Raw genomic sequence first — 18559 nt, 5'->3', positions numbered from 1 at the left:
CCATCACTTGGGAGGTGGGACTTCCTTGCCTCCACCATGAAGACAAGATGGGGCTAGTCAAACCCAATATTTTGTTTTCCACCATGTGGTCAAGATGGCACTGGTTAGATTCAAGATACCTACTTCATGTCTATCTTAATATCTACAAGTCTAGAATTTAGGGGCTCTTCTGCTTATTTTTATGTTTGGTAGAGAAATCTTTGGTACTAGATGGGGTAGAGGGAACTTTTAAAAGCTATCTTCTTTGGGGAGGGGAAAGGGAAGCACAGAAACCATGGGATAAAGTGTGAACTAATTCAGCAGTGCTAATCGCTCAACACTATGTTGGAAATGAACTATATATACTACTAGTGTGGGGATTGGGGGGATTGGGACCAAGGGAGAGAAAATGAGGGAGGGGTTCCAAAAAATATAAGGCTGGGAGTTTGGCCTACTGGTAGAGTGCTTGCCTAGCACGCATGAAGACCTGGGTTCAATTCGTGGATACCACATACATAGAAAAAGCTGAAAGTGGTGCTGTGACTCAACTGGTAGAGCTCTAGCCTTGAGAAAGCTCAAGGATAATGGTCAGGCCCTGAGTTTAAGCCCCAGGACTAGTGAAAAAAATGTATTTATTACCCCCTAATGTAAACTCTGTACATTACCTTTATAATAAAAAGTAAAACCTACCAAGTTGAAAAATAATAGCTATCTTAATATAAAGATGGTTCAGTATCAAATGACTTTAAAAGTGGATGAGGCATGTTTACTTATTGCCAGTGGGTGTGTTTTTGCTTTCTTCTCAGGGAGGTAACAGTGTATAACTAGTCCAGCTCCAGAACCTTCTAGCTGATTGAGCTGGAGTTAGCTGATCAAGTGTTTGGGTTCCAGTTTTTTTAGTGTAATCATGTCTTATATATCATGTCTTTACATATGATCATGTCTTTTGTTATTTGTATTGTTATGCATGTTGGTGTGATATATTCCATTACTTGAACGAAAAAATCTTCTAACAAGCCTTGTATAATGCAGATAAATGCTACTCATATATTATTAGATTTAATTTTCTGATATTTTGTTGAGGAATTTTGCCTCTATGTTCACGAGATTTCCTCAGTTGTAAGATGAGCAGGTGTTTTTATTGAAGCAGGGTTGGTTTTTTGTTGTTTTGGTTTGGTTTTTTTTTTTTTTTTGCCAGTCCTGGGCTTGAGCTCAGGGCCTGAGCACTGTCCTTGGACTTTGTCAAGGCTAGAGCTCTACCACTTGAGCCTCAGCACCACTTCCAGCTTTTTTCTATGTATGTGGTACTGAGGAATTGAACCCAGGTCTTTGTGCATGCCAAGCAAGCACTCTACCACTAAGCCAAACTCCCGGGCCTTGAAGCAGTTTTTTTTTAATTAAAACTTTTTATATTAACACTGAGTTTTTTAACATCATATTTCAAATGGCATGTTCTACAAACAAGTATTCAAGAAAAAAATCTATATGCAGTCACCGGCACATAAATTTAAGAACATAATTTAAAATTAAGCTGGCTCTTTGTATGTCATAGATTCATATCAATCTATATATCAATATGTATCTATAGAATATATATTCTATTGTAGTCTTATATGTCTATATAGATATACTTAAGTCTTCAAATTAATGTCAGTGAGTATTGAGTTTGCTCTTGTATTGCTTTGATCTAATACTCACATATCAAGGAGACCATGTACCTTTTGTCCTTGGTCTTGGCTTGTTTCACTCAACATGATTTGCTCTAGTTTCATTCACTTCCCAGCGAATGCCATTATTTTATCTTGTCTGTTGTCTATGTAGAATTCCGTTGTATATATGTACCACACTTTTGGTATCCATTCATCTGTAGTGGGGCGTCTGGCTTGTTTTCATTGCTTGGCCATTGTGAACAGTGTGGAGATGAACATGGCTGACTGTGCAGGTGTCCTTACCATATCCTGGGTTATGATGCTCATGGTAGATGCCTAGAAGGGGTATGGCTGGGTCATAGGGAAGGTCTGTGTTTAGTTTTTTGAGGAACTTCCAAACTGCTTTCCAAAGTGGTTGTATTAGTTTACATACCCATCAGCAATGCAGTAGGGGTCCTCTTCACATTCCCATCTGCATTTTTTGTCTGAATTCAGAATATTGGCCATTCTGATTGGGGTAAGGTGTTATCGCAGGGTTCTTTTTATTTGCATTTCCTTTGCGACTGTGGATGATGAGCATTTTCTCCAACGTTTCTTTGCCATTTTAACCTCTTCCTCTGAAAAGTCTCTCTTTAGTTTCCTTGTCCATTTAGCAATTGGTTTGTTTAGTTTGGGAGGAATTAGTTTCTTAAGTTCCCTTGGATATTAAGCCTTTGATGTATTGTTGGTAAATATCTTTTCCCACTTTGTTGGCTGTCTTTCTGTTTTAGTAGCTATGTCTTGATCTGTGCAGAAACTTTTTATTTTTAGGTAGTCCCATTTGTCAAGTCTCTCTCCAATCTGTTATGACCCTGGGACTCTGTTTAGGAAGTTTCTGCCATTCCTGTGAGCTCCAGTGTCTCTCCTACTCTGTTGTGTAACAGTTTCAGAGTTTCAGGTCTGATATTGAGGTCTTTGATCCATTTTGAGTTAATGTTCGTGCATGTCAACAGGCTGGGATCAACTTAAACTGTGGCTGCTCAGTTTTTCCTGCACCAATAATTGAAGAGGCTTTGTTTATTTCATTGTATATGTCTAACTCCTTTGTCAAATATAAGCTATTAGTATGTGGTTTTATTTCTGTTCCATTGATCTTCTAGTCTATTTTTGTGCCAGTACCATGCTGTTTTTGTTATTACGGCTATATAGTAGAGTTTGAAGTCTGAAGAGTATTGTAATACCACTTATATTGTTCTTTTTGCTTGGAATTGCTTTGGCTATTCTAGGTCGTTTGTTGTGAATTTTTGGATTACTTCCTCTGTTTCAGTAAAGAATATCCTTGGGATTTTGAGGGGCTTGCATTGAAACTGTACATCAGGTTTGGCAGTATGATCATTTTCACAGTATTGATTTTTCCCTATCCATGAGCATGGGAGGAATGTTTTGTCTTTTTAATGGAAGTCCTTTCTTTGAGTCTAGGCAATGCCTGATTGTTTAATTTAGAAATAGAATACTGTGATACATTGAATTAATATTTCTTCCCTCCCTCTCTCCCTCCCTCCCTCCCTCCCTCCCTCCTTCCCTCCTTTCTTTTCCAGAAATGTTATTGTGTAATAGACAAAGGGCCGGGAGTTTGGCCTAGTGGTTAAAGTGCTTGCCTAGCATGCATGAAGACCTGGGTTCAAATCCTCGGTACCACATACACAGAAAAAAGCCGGAAGTGGTGCTGAGGCTCAAGTGGTAGAGCTCTAGCCTTCAGAAAGTCCAAGGACAGTGCTCAGGCCCTGAGCTCAAGCCCAGGACTGGCAAAAAAAAAAAAAATAGACAAAGATAACACTTTTGTCAAGGAATTTTTCTTTGAGAAGGGGCTTTAGGGTTCTACATGACTGGCGACTAGCCAACTCTGAACAGTCAGACTTTTAAGTTGCAGCGTACTCTTAGGTGGCACATGTTCTGCAAATACCTGCATTTTGTATTTGGGCCATTCTATTTTTCTTGTCCTTGTACTATTTCTCTTTATTTGATTTTAGCTGAGCTCTGAAGGTTATTTAATTCACTTCATAGCATTCCTCATGCTACAAGCAGATAGTTCTGCCACCAGATGGTGTACCAGGACTGGGAGAAAAATTGAAATACGTCAGCCAATCTCTCCACACTTTATTTCATGGTACTGGTGTTTTTAATAAGACAAAGATGAAATCCCTGAGGTTGTGTATAGATTTTTCTTTTCCATTACATGAAAACAGAAATTTGGCCTAGAATTCTTGAGGAGGTAAAAGAACCTTATAAAATCAGTGAGAAAACGGAGAGAACTTGATCTAAGACTAGATTTTGGTGGTAATGTTAGTCTGCTATGTAGAAGAAGGGTTTTGAGGTCAGAAGGCTCTTCCTCAAACCGAAGGAAATCTTTACTAGCAATAAAGAATAAAGATAGAGGGGCTGGGAGTTTGGCCTAGTGGTAGATTACTTGCCTAGCATGCACAAAGACCCGGGTTCGATTCCTCAGTGCCACATACATAGAAAAAAGCCAGAAGTGCTGGTGAGGCTCAAGTGGTAGAGCTCTAGCCTTGAGAAAGTCCAAGGACAGTGCTCAGGCCTTGAGCTCAAGCCCAGGCCTGGCAAAAAAAAGAAAAAAGAATAAAGATAGAATGTTGGTACAGGAAGAGCATTCAGCAGCCTCAATTGAGAACTTCAAGCCAAAACAGCTCAAAGACCAAGCACAGTGAGCTTGTTCAGCTTGAAGGATGCCTTTTAAAAATTATTTTAATTAATACCAACATTAAAACAATCCCAGTGTTTCCCACAACCAGTCAGATTCCAGACTTCTTAAAGGCTTGGCAAAAGCAACTGAGTCCCCACCCCCACTCCACTGGCAGCACTATGGCAGAGTCTTTACTTCTGCTTTTGTTGGGACTTGTAATTTTCAAGTTTTATCTTCCATACCTTATTTTATTACCTTGAACCTTTACTCACATTTAATAAGGTACCTACCTGGCCCAGCCCAGCTCATGGAAGGTATCTGGTCATGTGACCTGCTCTTCTGGTTCATGGAACTTGATGTGACTTTGGGGAGGGGGCTGACAGTTCAGTCTCTTACCTGTCTACCTCCCACTACTCCAGCTGCTTTGTAGGAAAGAGTACTTGATTTTCCATAAAAGAGTGAGGTAATTCCAGTAAAGAGTCAGCAGGGATGGTAACTTACGTGTAAAAGAAAAACACAACCCCCAAACCAGCTTCTGTTACTGAATAGAAAACATCTTGGAAGTATAACCAAACAGCGGGAAATTCTAAATGCCTTACAGAGAATGTGGAAAGAAGGAATAACTACATTATTGGAAGATCTGTGGTCAACAGGCAAAAGAAAGAAAGGAAGTGTGAGTGACTCATGGGCAGGTGAAGGCAGTTTCTGGGCTAAGCTCATTATTTAAGCATTGGAAAGGTGATTAGGGAGAGGTCAGCCAGCAATGGAATAACAGCTAGATGTTTTCCGGAATACCACTGAAACAGTGGTCAGAGACTCTTGGCTGTTGAAATGTCTTTTGGGGAAAGGAGTGGGAGGGGGCAGGTGGAGTGATGCCGTGAATCCAAAGGGGACAGAGAAGGCCCTTCCTTGCCTCAATGAAAACAAATGAGAGGGAGAAACAGGCCGGTTTGCTAGAGATAGGAAACATTGAGTGCTTACTGTGTGCCCAACTCAGCAATCAGAGAGTCATATTACTGATTCTAGAAAGATCAGATAACTTCCACATTCACTTAGCCCATTTCCTCCAACAGAAGTAGAATTCATTGGCTAGTTCTCAAGCTACTATTCTCAAAGCTTCCCATTGACCAACCAGCTACTCTTAAGGCCCCAGTGTCCTTAGCCAACAATATGGCTTGGCCTGTTAGTAAGTGCCTAGGATGCCCCAAGCCAAATAGATTGTTTTTTTGATAAGTTCACAGCATGTTCTGGGCCAGATCTAGATGAACTTTTTGACAAACGGACAGCATGTCTTGGAACGAACTAGGAAAAGTGATTTTGTTACGCTATTTTGCCTGATAACATGTAAAAAAGAACTAAAATCTTGATTTGTGGCATGCAGCAAGCTTGTTTCAAAAGTTTCTAAAAAACAGGTAGATTGTCTGACTTACATCCTACAATCATGCACAAATAACACCTGGGAAACTTCAATCTGCTCAGCCTGATTTCCACCGAGCTGGCTGGGAGTCGGTCATGTTGGGCTTATACGTCTTGGGAGGAGGTAACATGGCTTGTGTAGAGGGATCTGTAAGTGGCTGGTGCTCCTAGAGAAGGTAACTGCACCATGCTAATGAAGTTCATGACCCTCCTTCCACTTCCATGGGTGGCCAGGATGGAGGTCCAGAGTGAAAGGCCATGCATGAGAGGTGGCAGGCCCGTGGCTCTCAGGAGGCGTAGAGGCAGGGTCTTTGTTTGAGAGCTCATCCCTGCCTGCAGATGTAAATTGTGCATTGCTGAGGGATGACTGCTCAATCCTGCCAAACATCTTAATGGGTTAAAAAAAAAATCGTTGATCTAGTAGAAAGAAGAAGATTGTTACCCCTTTCAGTTTACAGGTACTGATAAGCTTGTCTGGTCAGAGAATTGTTAAACCATCAGAACCTGTCAATCGGTCTGGTGAAGAAACATGTCAAAGGACTCAATGTATCTGGACATGGGCAATTTTCTATTTTGTCTTACTTTGGGACTCTTGTCTTTCTTTCTCGTCTACTCTTCCTCTTCTCTTCATCTTCCTCCTCTTCCTTTCTTCTCTCCCCTCTCCCCCCCCCCCCTCTCTCTCATTACTACAGGGTAGTAGATCACAGCATCTCACATGGTAGACAAGCACTGTGCTACATAAACTGCATCTCTATTTGCTTTTGAGATAGTCTCACCAATATGGCCCGGGCTGCCCACAAACTGAAGATCCTCTAGCCACTGCCTCTTAAGTGGAATTATAGGTGCAAACATTTTAATTTTGAAGTTTCAGCTTTCTCTGTTACACTAAATCAGCCATCATGTTTCTCCTTTCCAGTGCCCAGTGACTGGCTGGAACCACCAGCTATCAACTCCCCTAGCAATGTTGTGGCCTTTGGGGCTTAATGCAGTTTTGAAAAGTCTGTTCTTGTCATTTAGTGACATTATTTTGGGGGGGGAGTGGTATTCAATTCACTTGAAATTTCTTTTGATCGTTTTCTACCACAGTTCTACGTGGAGGTCCAAATGTTGTATTTGTATGTTTTATGGTACACCAGAATAAATGACCTGGCATGGTCGTGAGCCCTGAGATGATCTGTAGTGAACCTTGAAATGATAGAGGAGTACTGAGAGAGGTGAAGGCTTTTCAAGCTGACTCCACGACTGAAGTGGGTTTTTTCTTCCTTTTTGCATATGTCATTCATCAGCGTTAATTCTTGTTTCCTGCTTTGCTCTTTGGTCTCTTACTGACCTTGAACGTCAGTCTTCTGACTGTTTAAAATGCAGAGTTTGACCCACCCTGAGTCCCACCCAAGTAATTCCTTTCTATACTTGGGAAAAATTCTATATATATAAGTTTTCTTCCTGGTACCCACATTCTCTGAGAGTTAAAGATTAACAATACATAAAAGTTTGCCTTTGGTTAGCATTTCATTACTGACCAGCCTTCTGTTTATACATGATTTGCTTTTGCATTTCTGTGCAAATGATTTCTGTGTCAGGGTGTGTCCTTGCCTCTTTTTTTTGGGGGGGGGATGGGGGGGCTTGAATTCAGGGGCTGAGCACTGCCCTTAGGCTTTCTCAAGACTAGTGCTCTACCATTTGAGCCACAGCACCACTTTTGACTTTTTCTGCGTATGTAGAATTGAACCTGGGCAAACACTCAACCACCAGGCCAAACTCCTGGCCCTGTCCTTGCATCTTTCTCCTCTTCTTTCCTTGTTTGGCCACCACCCCTAGCTAGAAATTCATTTTTTTACTACCTCCTTGTGCAGGGGTATGCCCCTGATCAGACGTATTTGAACACAAGATTTACCCTTAGTGGGAACAATTGCCCTGAAATGCATCATTCTGTTCTGCTCTTTCTGTATGGTGATTGATTGGGACTGGGTTTTACAACCCATAGATTTGCAGCCTGTTGTTGGAAGCACAGTGCTGTAGTTAATATGGGAAAATTTTAAAGTAAGTTCATGTCTCCACTTCATTTCTTTAGCAAAGTCAAATAACATTACTTTGAAATCGGAGAGGAACAATTGATAGAGGTTTCTCATGTTCAAGAGGTGAGGGTGACAACTCTTGTATCTCCCTTACCAGCTCTTTGTCCTCGTGTATTCCCTGCTAGGAGCTAGGAGACATTTTGTTTTTGTCTGGTTGCCCAGGCTCTATTTTTCTATTTTTCAATTATGTGTGTGTGTGTGTGTGTGTGTGTGTGTGTGTGTGTGTGTGTGTGTGTGTGTGTTAGGAGACATTTTGTTTTTGTCTGGTTGCCCAGGCTATATTTTTCAATTGTGTGTGTGTGTGTGTGTGTGTGTGTGTGTGTGTGTGTGTGTGTGTGTGTGTGAGAGAGAGAGAGAGAGAGAGAGAGAGAGAGAGAGAGAGAGAGAGAGAGAGAGAGAGAGAGAGAGAGAGAGAGAGGACTTTTTGCTGTATTAGTCTATTAGTTTTGTCTTTTTGTCCCTTTAATAGTTGTGTCCATAGGGGTTATAATTCAGCCTGTCAGTTTGAGTATAATGCATCCTGGTCAATGCAACCCTTCTATTATTCTCCCCATCTCACATCCCCCATTCCCCATCCCTCCAAGTTACCAGATTCCTCAGTGGTTGCACCAGTTAAACATTCTCATCAACAGTGTCATAGGGTTTCTTTCCTTCTCCACATCTCTGCCAGCCTGGATTTTTAAAGCAGTTTTAGTTCAACAACAAAATAAAAGGTGTACAGACAGCCCATGTACCCTGACTCCTCAACCCAAAGCTCACTGTTTATGTTAACCTACCCTTCCTTCCTTCCTTCCTTCCTTCCTTCCTTCCTTCCTTCCTTCCTTCCTTCCTTCCTTCCTTCCTTCCCTTCCTCCTCCTCCTCCTCCTCCTCCTCCTCCTCCTCCTCCTCCTCCTCCTCCTCCTCCTCCTCCTTCTGTATTAGGCCTTGCCTCGGTTTGGACAAATGTATTTGGTTGGCAGGCATCTTCCATTATATGGTCATAGATTACTTGAACCAACAATCCTCAGTACTTTGCCTATCTACCCTCCCTTCTCATGCCTCCCCTGCAAGCCTCTGCAACTCCACAGTCTTACTATTTTTCCCATACTTCAGATTCTCAATCCTGTGGCATCTCTCTGAGGTAAAGAAACTTGTCACTTACTTAGTATTGCACTTTCAGGTAGAATGCTGCTGAATTTTAATTAAACCTGTTAAGGCCCTTTCCATGACATGGTTTTTCTGTGTTTTTCATCCATAGGATCATGAGTATGAATTTTGGGGAATGTTGTGAAGAGCAAAGAAGAAAATATCATTTCTATTTCACCTATTCCAAAATAACCTCTTAAAATTTTAATGCATTTCCAAACTTTATGTAATTTCTTTTAAAAAATTCTTTTAGTTGTACAAAAGGGTTTCAGTTTAGCATTGCCAGTTTGAGTGCAGCGCATCTTCTTTTTCTGCTTTTGAATACAACGGCTCGTGATCACTGTTACCCCTTTCAGTGTTCTCACTCATTCCTCCCCTACCCACTCCCTTCTTCCTCTTCTCCACTTCATTCATCTGCCCTTTTCTCCTTGATCCCCAGCCCATCCTTTTCAAGAACCCCTGGATCTTGATCAGTGTCACCTCCTCAATCCCTTTCATCTATCTCAACCCACCCTTCTCAAGTTTTTTATGTTCATACATTGAATATTGACTATTTTTCACCTCTTCCTGTTTCCATTTGTCTGTCCTACTCCCCTTGACAAAACCCGTTTTAGCTTTCTAGTATTTATTTTGTTAAAATGTAAGTTAGTTGTTCAGAGGAGTTCCACCATTGGACTCTTCCACCTGACTAAAAAAATATTTTTGTGTATACTTGCCTATGACCCTGTACATATTCTCATATATGTTTATAATTTAGACCCAAGTTCCACATATGAGAGCAAACATATACCCTGTGTTGCTCCAGTGTGACTTATTCCATTTAACATCATTCTGTCCAGGGCTTTCTATTTCCTTGTACAGGACATAACAGTTTTCTTCCTGATGGCTTGTAAAATTCCACTGTATATACATACACAGAGCCTGTCTCCATCCACCCATCTGCTGTAGGGCATGTGAGCCATGACTCTGGTGAATAGTATGCAGCTATGATCATTCGTCTGAAAGTGTCTTTACTATATCTTGATTTTTTAAAAAATCTTTTTGATAGAGGCCCAAAAGTAGGATGGCTGGATCATAGAGCATTTTATTTTTTTCTTTTTAGTGTTTGGTGAATCTCTTTTGGTGTTTAGTTGGAGGTAAGAGTCTCATAGACTTTCCTGGATGGCTTCAAACCATGATCCTCAGATCTCAGCCTCCTGAGAAACTAGGGTTATAGGCATGAGCCACTGGTGCCTACCTCTGTAAGATTTCTTTTACCTTTTTTTTGGGGGGGTGGGTCATGGGGCTTGAACTTGGCCTGGGCGCTGTTCCTGAGCTCTTCAACTCAAGGCTACTGCCCTACCCCAGAGCCAAGCCTCACTTCCCCTTCTCTAGAGGTTAATTGGAGATAATGAGTCTCAGGTCTTTCTGTGCCCAGGCTGGCTTTGATTGAACCTTGATCCTCAGATCTCAGCCTCCTGGGTAGCTAGGATTCTAGGCGTGAGTCACCGTACCCAGCCTCAGTAAGATTTCTCATACCACTTTCATACTTAGACATCATATATTTCAATATTATTCACTCTTCATCATCCTCTCCTTCCATCTCCTAGACAATCCCATATTTACAGTCAATTTATATATTTATAAACACATACACATGCACACTGTTTCTAAGCTTGGTTTATTTGGCTCAATGTAATGATTTCTAGCTCAGTTCACTTTCTGAAAGTGATAATTTTGTTTTTCTTTATAGCTCAGTAATCCATGGCTTATAGGTACCATGTTTTCTTTGTCTATTCATCAGTTTTGAGCACTGCTTAGCCACTGCATACAAAACTACAGCATGGGTATTCAGATTTCATTTTTGAGTATTGATTTAGGCTCTAATATATGCTCAAGAATGTACAGTAGGGTCACAAAGTAGATCCTGTTTTTGTTTTTCTGAGGAACTAACTTCCATACTGATTTCCATAGTGGTTATACTAGTTTACATTCCTTGCTAACAGTGTAGAGCTTTCCCCACCCTTGTCAGCATTCTGTCATTCTGTCATTGTCACATTCTGAGATTGTGGTTCTCATTGGGATGACATGAAATCCTAGTGTGATTTTGATTTGCATTTCCTTTATGATCAAGGATAATTAAATTTCTTTATCTGCTAGCCATTTGTGTTTCTTGTGAAAACAGTCAATACAAGTCACTTGCCCATTTATTAATTGGGTTATTTTTAGTTGCTCTTGGGTTTATTTGAGCTTTTTGAATTTTCTGGCCATCAATCCTTCATCTGTTAAGTAGGTAGCAAAGATTTGCTCTCATATTGTGGGTTGCCTCTTGATTCTAATAATTGTTCTTTTGTTGTGTAGAAGCGTGTTCTGACTTTATTGAAGCCCCATTTTTATGTTCCATGTACTATATTCAAAGCCAGATGCAGAAACATGGTGCCTGTGATCTTCACAGTGGTGGGATAGAAAAAGATTCCTGGATGCTTCTCTCCCTGAAAGCTGCTTGTGGGTCCATATCATGGGTCCTGGGAAGGAGCAGGTTGATTTGTAAACACTGAGGCCCCTATTTGCCATTCAAAGCTATTGTTGTACATATTGACCTAAAGGAACATGGAGCACTGGTGCAGAGCAATAGACTAGAAAAGTCAATACTGGTCTGCCCTGTGCTTCCCTCAGAAGGCTCCTGGTGCCTAGTGGATGTGCTTCAGAAATCTAGTGTGCTAGTGGCTTTGGCATGTCCTTGTTTCTGGACTTTTGGGTAAATGCCAAAAAATGGGATTGCTGGGACATAGTGGAGCTGTATGTTCAGTCTTTTGAGAAACCCCTATACTGGTGTCCATAGTAGTTGAACAAGTTTACCTCCCACCAACAGTGTAGCAGTGATCCCTCCTGGCCACATCCCAGCCAGAATCTGTTGTTATTAGATTTCTCGATCATGGCCAAGTCATGGTCCTGACTTGGCTTTGCCATTTAGCAGAACTAGGGAGGAAGTGGCGGTTGAACTTAGCAGATTTCTTAGTGGAATTTTGAGCATTGATAGGAATTTTAGTATCATGTCTATGGAGAATCCCAGAGCACTCTGAACGGAGTCTAAGATAACAGGTCTAAGAACAGAATGAAAGTATACACCTTGGATTATTTCTTCCAGAAAAAAGAGGGCTTAAAAGCTTTAAAGCCATCTTCATATATGTTGTTAATGTTATTCCACGGATAGTGAGGATTTTTTTTTATTTTGTGTGTCTGGTCGCTGGTGGAAAAGTGGTTTATGGTAACAGAAGAGCTTTAGATCATAAGGTAAGAAAACTGTACACCCCCCTGCCTCCACACACATTTCTGTTTCTTTTCTTTAAAATAAAAAGTAGATAAGGAAAGCCAACAGGTACCAAATGTGTGCCTTTCATTTCTCTGGTAAAATCTGACCATTCCTTAGACCTTGGATTACAGAGTATCTATTGGTGATAATAACGTATAGGGCCTTATCTTAAGGTCCTGACTTTTAAAATTTCATGTCCTTTCAATTTTGTGCTTTGAGAATGATGATCGTTTTTTATAGTATCTCTTCTTGAAACAGGAATACCCGTCTTAATTGATTCCTAGGCAGTGAGCAAATGTGTTACATTACTTCATTATTTATACCTCTACCAATAGGAAAGTGGTATTTAATAAAATGCAGTGATCTAAGTAGATGTTTGAGATTCTAAGACTGAGGGTGATTTTTCTTTTTTTCTTTCTTTTTGCCAGTCCTGGGGCTTGAACTCAGGGCCTAAACATTGTCCTTGGGCTTTCCTCAAGTTTAGTGCTCTACCACTTGAGCCACAGCACCACTTCTGGCTTTTTTCTATGTATGTGGTACGAGGTCTTTGTGCATGCTAGGCAAGCACTCTACCACTAGGCAAAACTGCTGGCCCCAGAGGGGTTTTTTTTTTTTTTTTTTTTTTTTTTTAAGGCAGCTGAATGAGTAGGACTTGTAAACTTGGCTGCTTTCTCATCTCTGATGAAGTTCTCAGATTTCCACTATAACATGTTTTTTTTGTAAGACACCAAAGCTTAGTTTTAAAGTGTCAGTTGGGGAACATCTAGGTTCTGTTTTGTTCTAGTAAGTTATGAGGGCCCATGCTATGTCAAACCTTGTCAATAAAAAGTTGAGTAGTTAAAACATTTAAGAAAATAATGTCGTTTTCTTGTTTTATAGCACATATTGTTTCCTCTTCCACACAACTGAAGCAATGTATTCAATGTATTTTTAAAATCAGAGCCGCAATATAATATAAAAAAAATTGAACAAAAAAAGAAAAAAGTAAAAAAACTCAACTAAAAAAATAAAATCAGATTCAAGCTGAATTTGGGGGCAAATGTCTGGAATCTTATCATTTGAGAAGGAAAGGCACTAAGATTGTGAGTTCAAAGACATCCTTTCCTTCATAGTTAGTTTCAGGCCAGCTGAGCTTCCTAGACAGATAAAACATCAAAAGCTGGACAACAAAAATGGGGATTTCAAGCTTGCCCTTCTCATACTATCTGTTGAGCAAATTTATTATTTAATATCTCAAAACAAGAACACTGTCTTCTAAGATATTGAAGAAAGTATCTAGATTTTACTCAGTCTTTCTTCTTATTTGTTAAAAATGTGAGCTTGCATCTTTGATGCACATTTTAAAACTTACTTTAAAATAAAATTAGATAGCTTTCCAGCATGGCCAACACACTACTGAAATAGTTAAAAATCTGCAATGAGGTCAAGACAGTTGTAACTGGAGATGACTGATTCTAAAGCTCTCAGTCAAGCAAACCACAAAATGGAGAATAACACTTAAAAGACTTGGTAGTCTCCTTTTCTTTTCTGGCTCTTTCTCTTGGCTTAATCTCTATTTTCTTTCCTTTGCTTCTTTATTCTGTATCATCGTTGTGTTTGCTTAGTTGTGATATGCAATTATATATGCTTTTTTTAAAAAGTAAATCCATTGTTCTTAACATTGTTCTTCTTGTTTGTGAAAGAATTTGTTTTCTTTCTGGATTACTATAATTGCCTTGTTACGGTTTTCTCCCTTTGATGGTTTTCAACTCCTGAAAAAAATTGGATCATCTTTCCCTATAATAAAAATATGCCAAAGTGGTGGCACACACACTTATGTGTTTTCTCTGATGGGTTAAATGTAATTTATCCATTGAGATGATTCTCATGCTGGTACTTTCTCATCTTATCAAACTTACATTCCTTTGTAAACTCCCTCCCCCCCCCCTCCCCGAGAACATGGTCTATAGAGAACAACTCGATTGATCAAGTTCTGGCTTTCCCTGTCCTTCCTTTGTTCTAGATACATTTCATCTTGCTGTTCAGTCGACAAGGGAAATTACGGCTACAGAAGTGGTACACCACTCTCCCTGACAAAGAGAGGAAAAAAATAACCCGGGAAATTGTTCAGATTATTCTCTCTCGAGGTCATCGAACAAGCAGTTTTATTGACTGGAAGGAGCTCAAACTTGTTTATAAAAGGTGTGAGTACCTTTATGAGAACTGACTCTCAAAATTGCTTTGGTTTGTATTAGTCTTCAATACAATTGTTTCCTGAAAGCTATCCTTTCCTGAAATCTGTAAAAGCCAGGGCCCAAAGTATGTACTAGTAGACTAACAAAACAAAGAACTCTCATAGGCTGAAATGGCTTTCATGTACTAGGATAGATCCTAAGTACTTAATCTCTATATTAATATTACACGTATTATCACCATTATAGTCAAGAAAGGTCTCAGGTGCACAGTATAACATTCGTATTTTCAGACAGTCAAACTGAGGATGTAGAGTGGAAGTATCTAGTCTCCAGATATAGTCATAGAAGTGGTAATTAGCAAAGCCAGGACTTAAATCCAGATGTCTTATTTAAAGCTTTTTTGCTTAAGGCTAGCACTCTACCACTTGAGTTACAGCTTCATTTCTGGATTTTTTTCAGTGACTAATTGTAAATAAAAAGTCTCACAGACTTTTAACTTTGAATCATGATCCTCAGATCCCAGCTTCTTGAGTAGCTAGGATTATAGGTATGAGCCAATGATGCCTGGCCACTTTTGGCCTTTTTCTGGTTAATTGGAAATAAGTCTCATGGATTTTCTTGCCACGGCTGGATTTGAACCATGATCCATAGATCTCAGCCTTCTAAATAGCTAGGATTACAGGCCTGTCTAGTGTCTGTCTGTCTGTCTGTCTCTCTCTCTCTTTCTCTCTTAAATCACATCTACCTAAAATAACATGACATAGTAGAAAATTTTATGGACGTGAAAGCAGGCCTGAGACAGAAATGAAGACCAAGGAAATTGATGCCTATGGCGGCGTCTGAATGTAGCTGCATCTGACCCCAGACTACAGCTTTCAGGAGCAAAGCACGCATTGGAAATGCCCCAACAGAGGACATTTATAAGAGCTGATATATTAAATAGCAACTTTGTATGACTTAGAGATAATAAGAATAACAAAATTAAAAGAAGAGTGAAGAGGTTGGTAGGGGAGGGATTGATGAGGGTTTTGAAGGAGGTGTCATTGTTAAAGATATATTGAATTCATAAACTGCTTTATTAAATGAAAACTCCTTTAATAACTACTTAAGATTTTATATATGTGAGTATATACAAAAATATAAATAGACTCATGCTTAAGATAGAAAATGACATGGAAAAATTTTTAAAAGCTGATGGAGAAGAAAGGTCCTCTGCGGAATTATACTTAATAAAATAAATTACTAGCAAGAGGTGGACAAAGCTCCTTCTGTTGGATGCAAGCTTACAGCTTGATGAGACTGAGAGACAGATGCAGAATGACATAAGCACCATGTGAAGTGAGAGAGTAGGGGCAGGGCAGGGCCCCTGCGAGGATTGGGCAAGAATTTGGCATGTTTGCCGATACTGGAGCTTGAACTCAGAAATTGGGCACCGTCCTTTATCTTTTTTGCTCATGATCAACATTCTACTACTTGAGTCATAGCTCTACTTCCAGCTTTTGGGTGGTTAGTTGGAGATAAGAGTCGCATAGACTTCCTTTCCCTGGCTGGCTTTGAACTACAGTTTTTAGATCTCAGCCTCATGAGCAGTTAGGACTACAGATGTGAACCACTAAGGCCTGGTATGGATTTGGATTTTACAAAGAGCAATTTCCAAATGGGTGAGGGGCATGAACAGACATCAGGGTTGCCCCAGGCCAAAGAACACTGTCTCCCAGCCCTTCAAGGTAGAATTTTGTTTGGAGCCTTTCATATAATGATAAAAAATGCAAATCTAAAAAATATTTTATCTATTTCCAGTTTCTTGGGTGGATATTGGCTGTGATAAATAGATGCTTTCATTGTTGGATGGAGTATATCTCTGGCAGGGAGGAGGTGGCTGTACTTAGTATTCTTTGGGAAAACTCATCATTAGGTTTTTAGTGTCTCATTCTATTTTTCCTTTATTTTTTTCTTTTCAAGGTATGCTAGTTTGTATTTTTGCTGTGCAGTAGAGAATCAAGATAATGAGCTCTTGACACTAGAGATTGTACATCGTTATGTGGAGTTGCTGGACAAGTACTTTGGAAATGTAAGTGTGGTTCTGGCCAGTTAGTATTGGTCAGTTTCCCTTCCAGCTCTTGCTTCCGTCATCTCTCATTGCATTCCTTTTCTCTCTCAGGTCTAAAATATAAATTGCATTGGTACCAGAAATCATTTTAACTCACCTTGGATCATAATCTATTACTCACCTCCTTACCCATAATTCTTAGTAAATGGAAAGGAGATGTGTGTATCTTGACTGTTAGACCATAGATGTAGTAGATTGTCAAGTATTCCTTAATGTCTTCATTTCTCCTTATCTTTATCCCCCCCTTTCTTGTTTTGATCCTTATTTCTTATCTGCAGATATTCTGAAGTAGTATTAATATATAAAGAAGAACCCCCACGCAAACAAACAAAAGCACCAAATCATTTTGCTTCAATCATTATTCTGTTACCTTTTGTCATTTACTCCTAAGTAATAGTATCCTACAAACTCCATCTTCAGAACTCATCTACTCTGTCATATTAGAAAGCTCCCATTGAACTCTCTCTGCCAGTCAACACCAGGTAGTGACCATTCTTAAGTCTTCACCTGTTTTGCCCTCTCTGGATCCTGCTCATCACAATACTTTCTTTTGTTTTCCTCTGCTTGATTTCTGCTGTTGTTGGCCTACATGTCTCGGGGCTCCTCTTGTTTTGTCTCCTGAGCTTCTGGTCTACTGATACACTTCTCTTCCCATCCTTGTGATATATATCTGCAGCCCTCTTTCCTTGGTGATGATTTTCACTGAGCTTCTCATTGTCAAGAACCAAATTCATCCTTTTAGAACCTGTTGTGTCTTGTAGTTGGAATTCATTACATTCCAGGGTCCTTTAATGCTAGGATCTTTTTTTCTTTTTCTTTTTGTTGCTGTTTTCATTGTTTATCCATCTATTGTTTTACACTTGTCTACTATGTAGAAGAATGACTCCTACTTACAAAGGAAGAACTCACATAAAAATTTATAATCTAATATGTACCTAGTGAAAGCATATCAAAATAAATAAATAAAAAGTGATCATATTACAAGAATGCTCATACACCAGCAGAATGAAAGGCTTTCCTATGTCCTCATTACTAGTTAAAGGTTGAAGAAAGAATTCCAAACATCCAAACTGCTACCACAGTGGGACTGCATATACATGCAAAGCGTGCGTTTGATTCTTGGTGCACACTGATTGCACAGTGAATCTGGCAAGCTAAGTATTTGCCAGTTAGATCCTTTGTTTAGATGGAACACAGTGCCTGTACTTGGAAGCAAAACACACATGGTTCTGGCTTCAACCAGTTAGACCTTACCTTTACCTACAAGCCATGTAAGAGATTCTTTATTTGCCCTTTGCTAGAATCTGTCTCTGACTGTTCAAACTGGACGAATGCTTATCATCTTCTTTCCACTTCTTTCATTAGTTCAGTTTTCTTGGGGTTTCAGATTCACTTTGCTTTGAGATTTTACCTCTGATCCTTTTTGCTGGATTCTTCTCTTCTTGGCTTTGTAGCAGCCCATTTCCCACAAAGCACAGATGTAAGATAGGATTTTTCTTTGCTGTCACTTTCCATCATCTGTCATGAATAAACTTTATACCTTCTAGGTTAGTATTGGAGCTCTCAAAATCAGTGGTCCCCAGAATGTTGAAACATTGATGGAGATGTCTTGTATTCATACACTGCTCTGTTGAATGGCAACTCTTTTGTATCACTATTTGAAGACAATGAAAGTATTTTTGTACTAAAAGAATAAAGATTTTTATTAAGCATTGTAAGTTGCATTCAATAGCCTCCAGATACACCATACCACAATCCATCAACAGTCAATCAGACCCAACAGCAGTTCATTCTTCACAATCCATGAGTTAAGGCAGAACTCCCTTCAACTTACAGTAAGATCCTACTTAGCTCTTGCGGGCAGAGGTGGGGGAATTACACCTCAATATCTGATCACTAATGTGATAAAGAGCATTGCAAGTATATGAAAATGATCAGAAATGATTTGGATTTCAAAGTACAGATAATAAAAGTATTTTTAAACAATCACTGGCCCCAGTTTGCTCCTCTACCCTTGCACACCTGCCATAATCTGTGCTCCAGAATGTGCAACAGCTC

The 18559-nt window shown here is 39.7% G+C and overlaps 1 protein-coding gene across 5 annotated transcripts in view; it reads left to right on the top strand.

Moving 5' to 3' along the window:
* Ap1s3 (adaptor related protein complex 1 subunit sigma 3) overlaps positions 1–18559 on the top strand; it is an 86853-nt gene that overhangs the window by 2839 nt on the left and 65455 nt on the right. For all 5 annotated transcript variants that reach the window (XR_016539155.1, XR_016539154.1, XR_016539156.1 and 2 more), the window contains exons 2-3: positions 14220–14398; positions 16354–16462. Coding sequence is in view for 2 of the 5 variants with exons in the window: in XM_090354907.1 (XP_090211033.1) it covers positions 14220–14398; positions 16354–16462 (288 nt within the window). In the remaining 3 variants the exon portion in view is untranslated. The remainder of the gene's footprint in view (positions 1–14219; positions 14399–16353; positions 16463–18559) is intronic.

The sequence above is a fragment of the Megascapheus bottae genome, chromosome 21 (assembly GCF_031878675.1).
Source record: "Megascapheus bottae isolate mThoBot1 chromosome 21, mThoBot2.hap1, whole genome shotgun sequence".
In the NCBI taxonomy this organism is placed as follows: Eukaryota; Metazoa; Chordata; class Mammalia; order Rodentia; family Geomyidae; genus Megascapheus; species Megascapheus bottae.
This window is presented reverse-complemented; position numbering and strand designations above follow the sequence as displayed.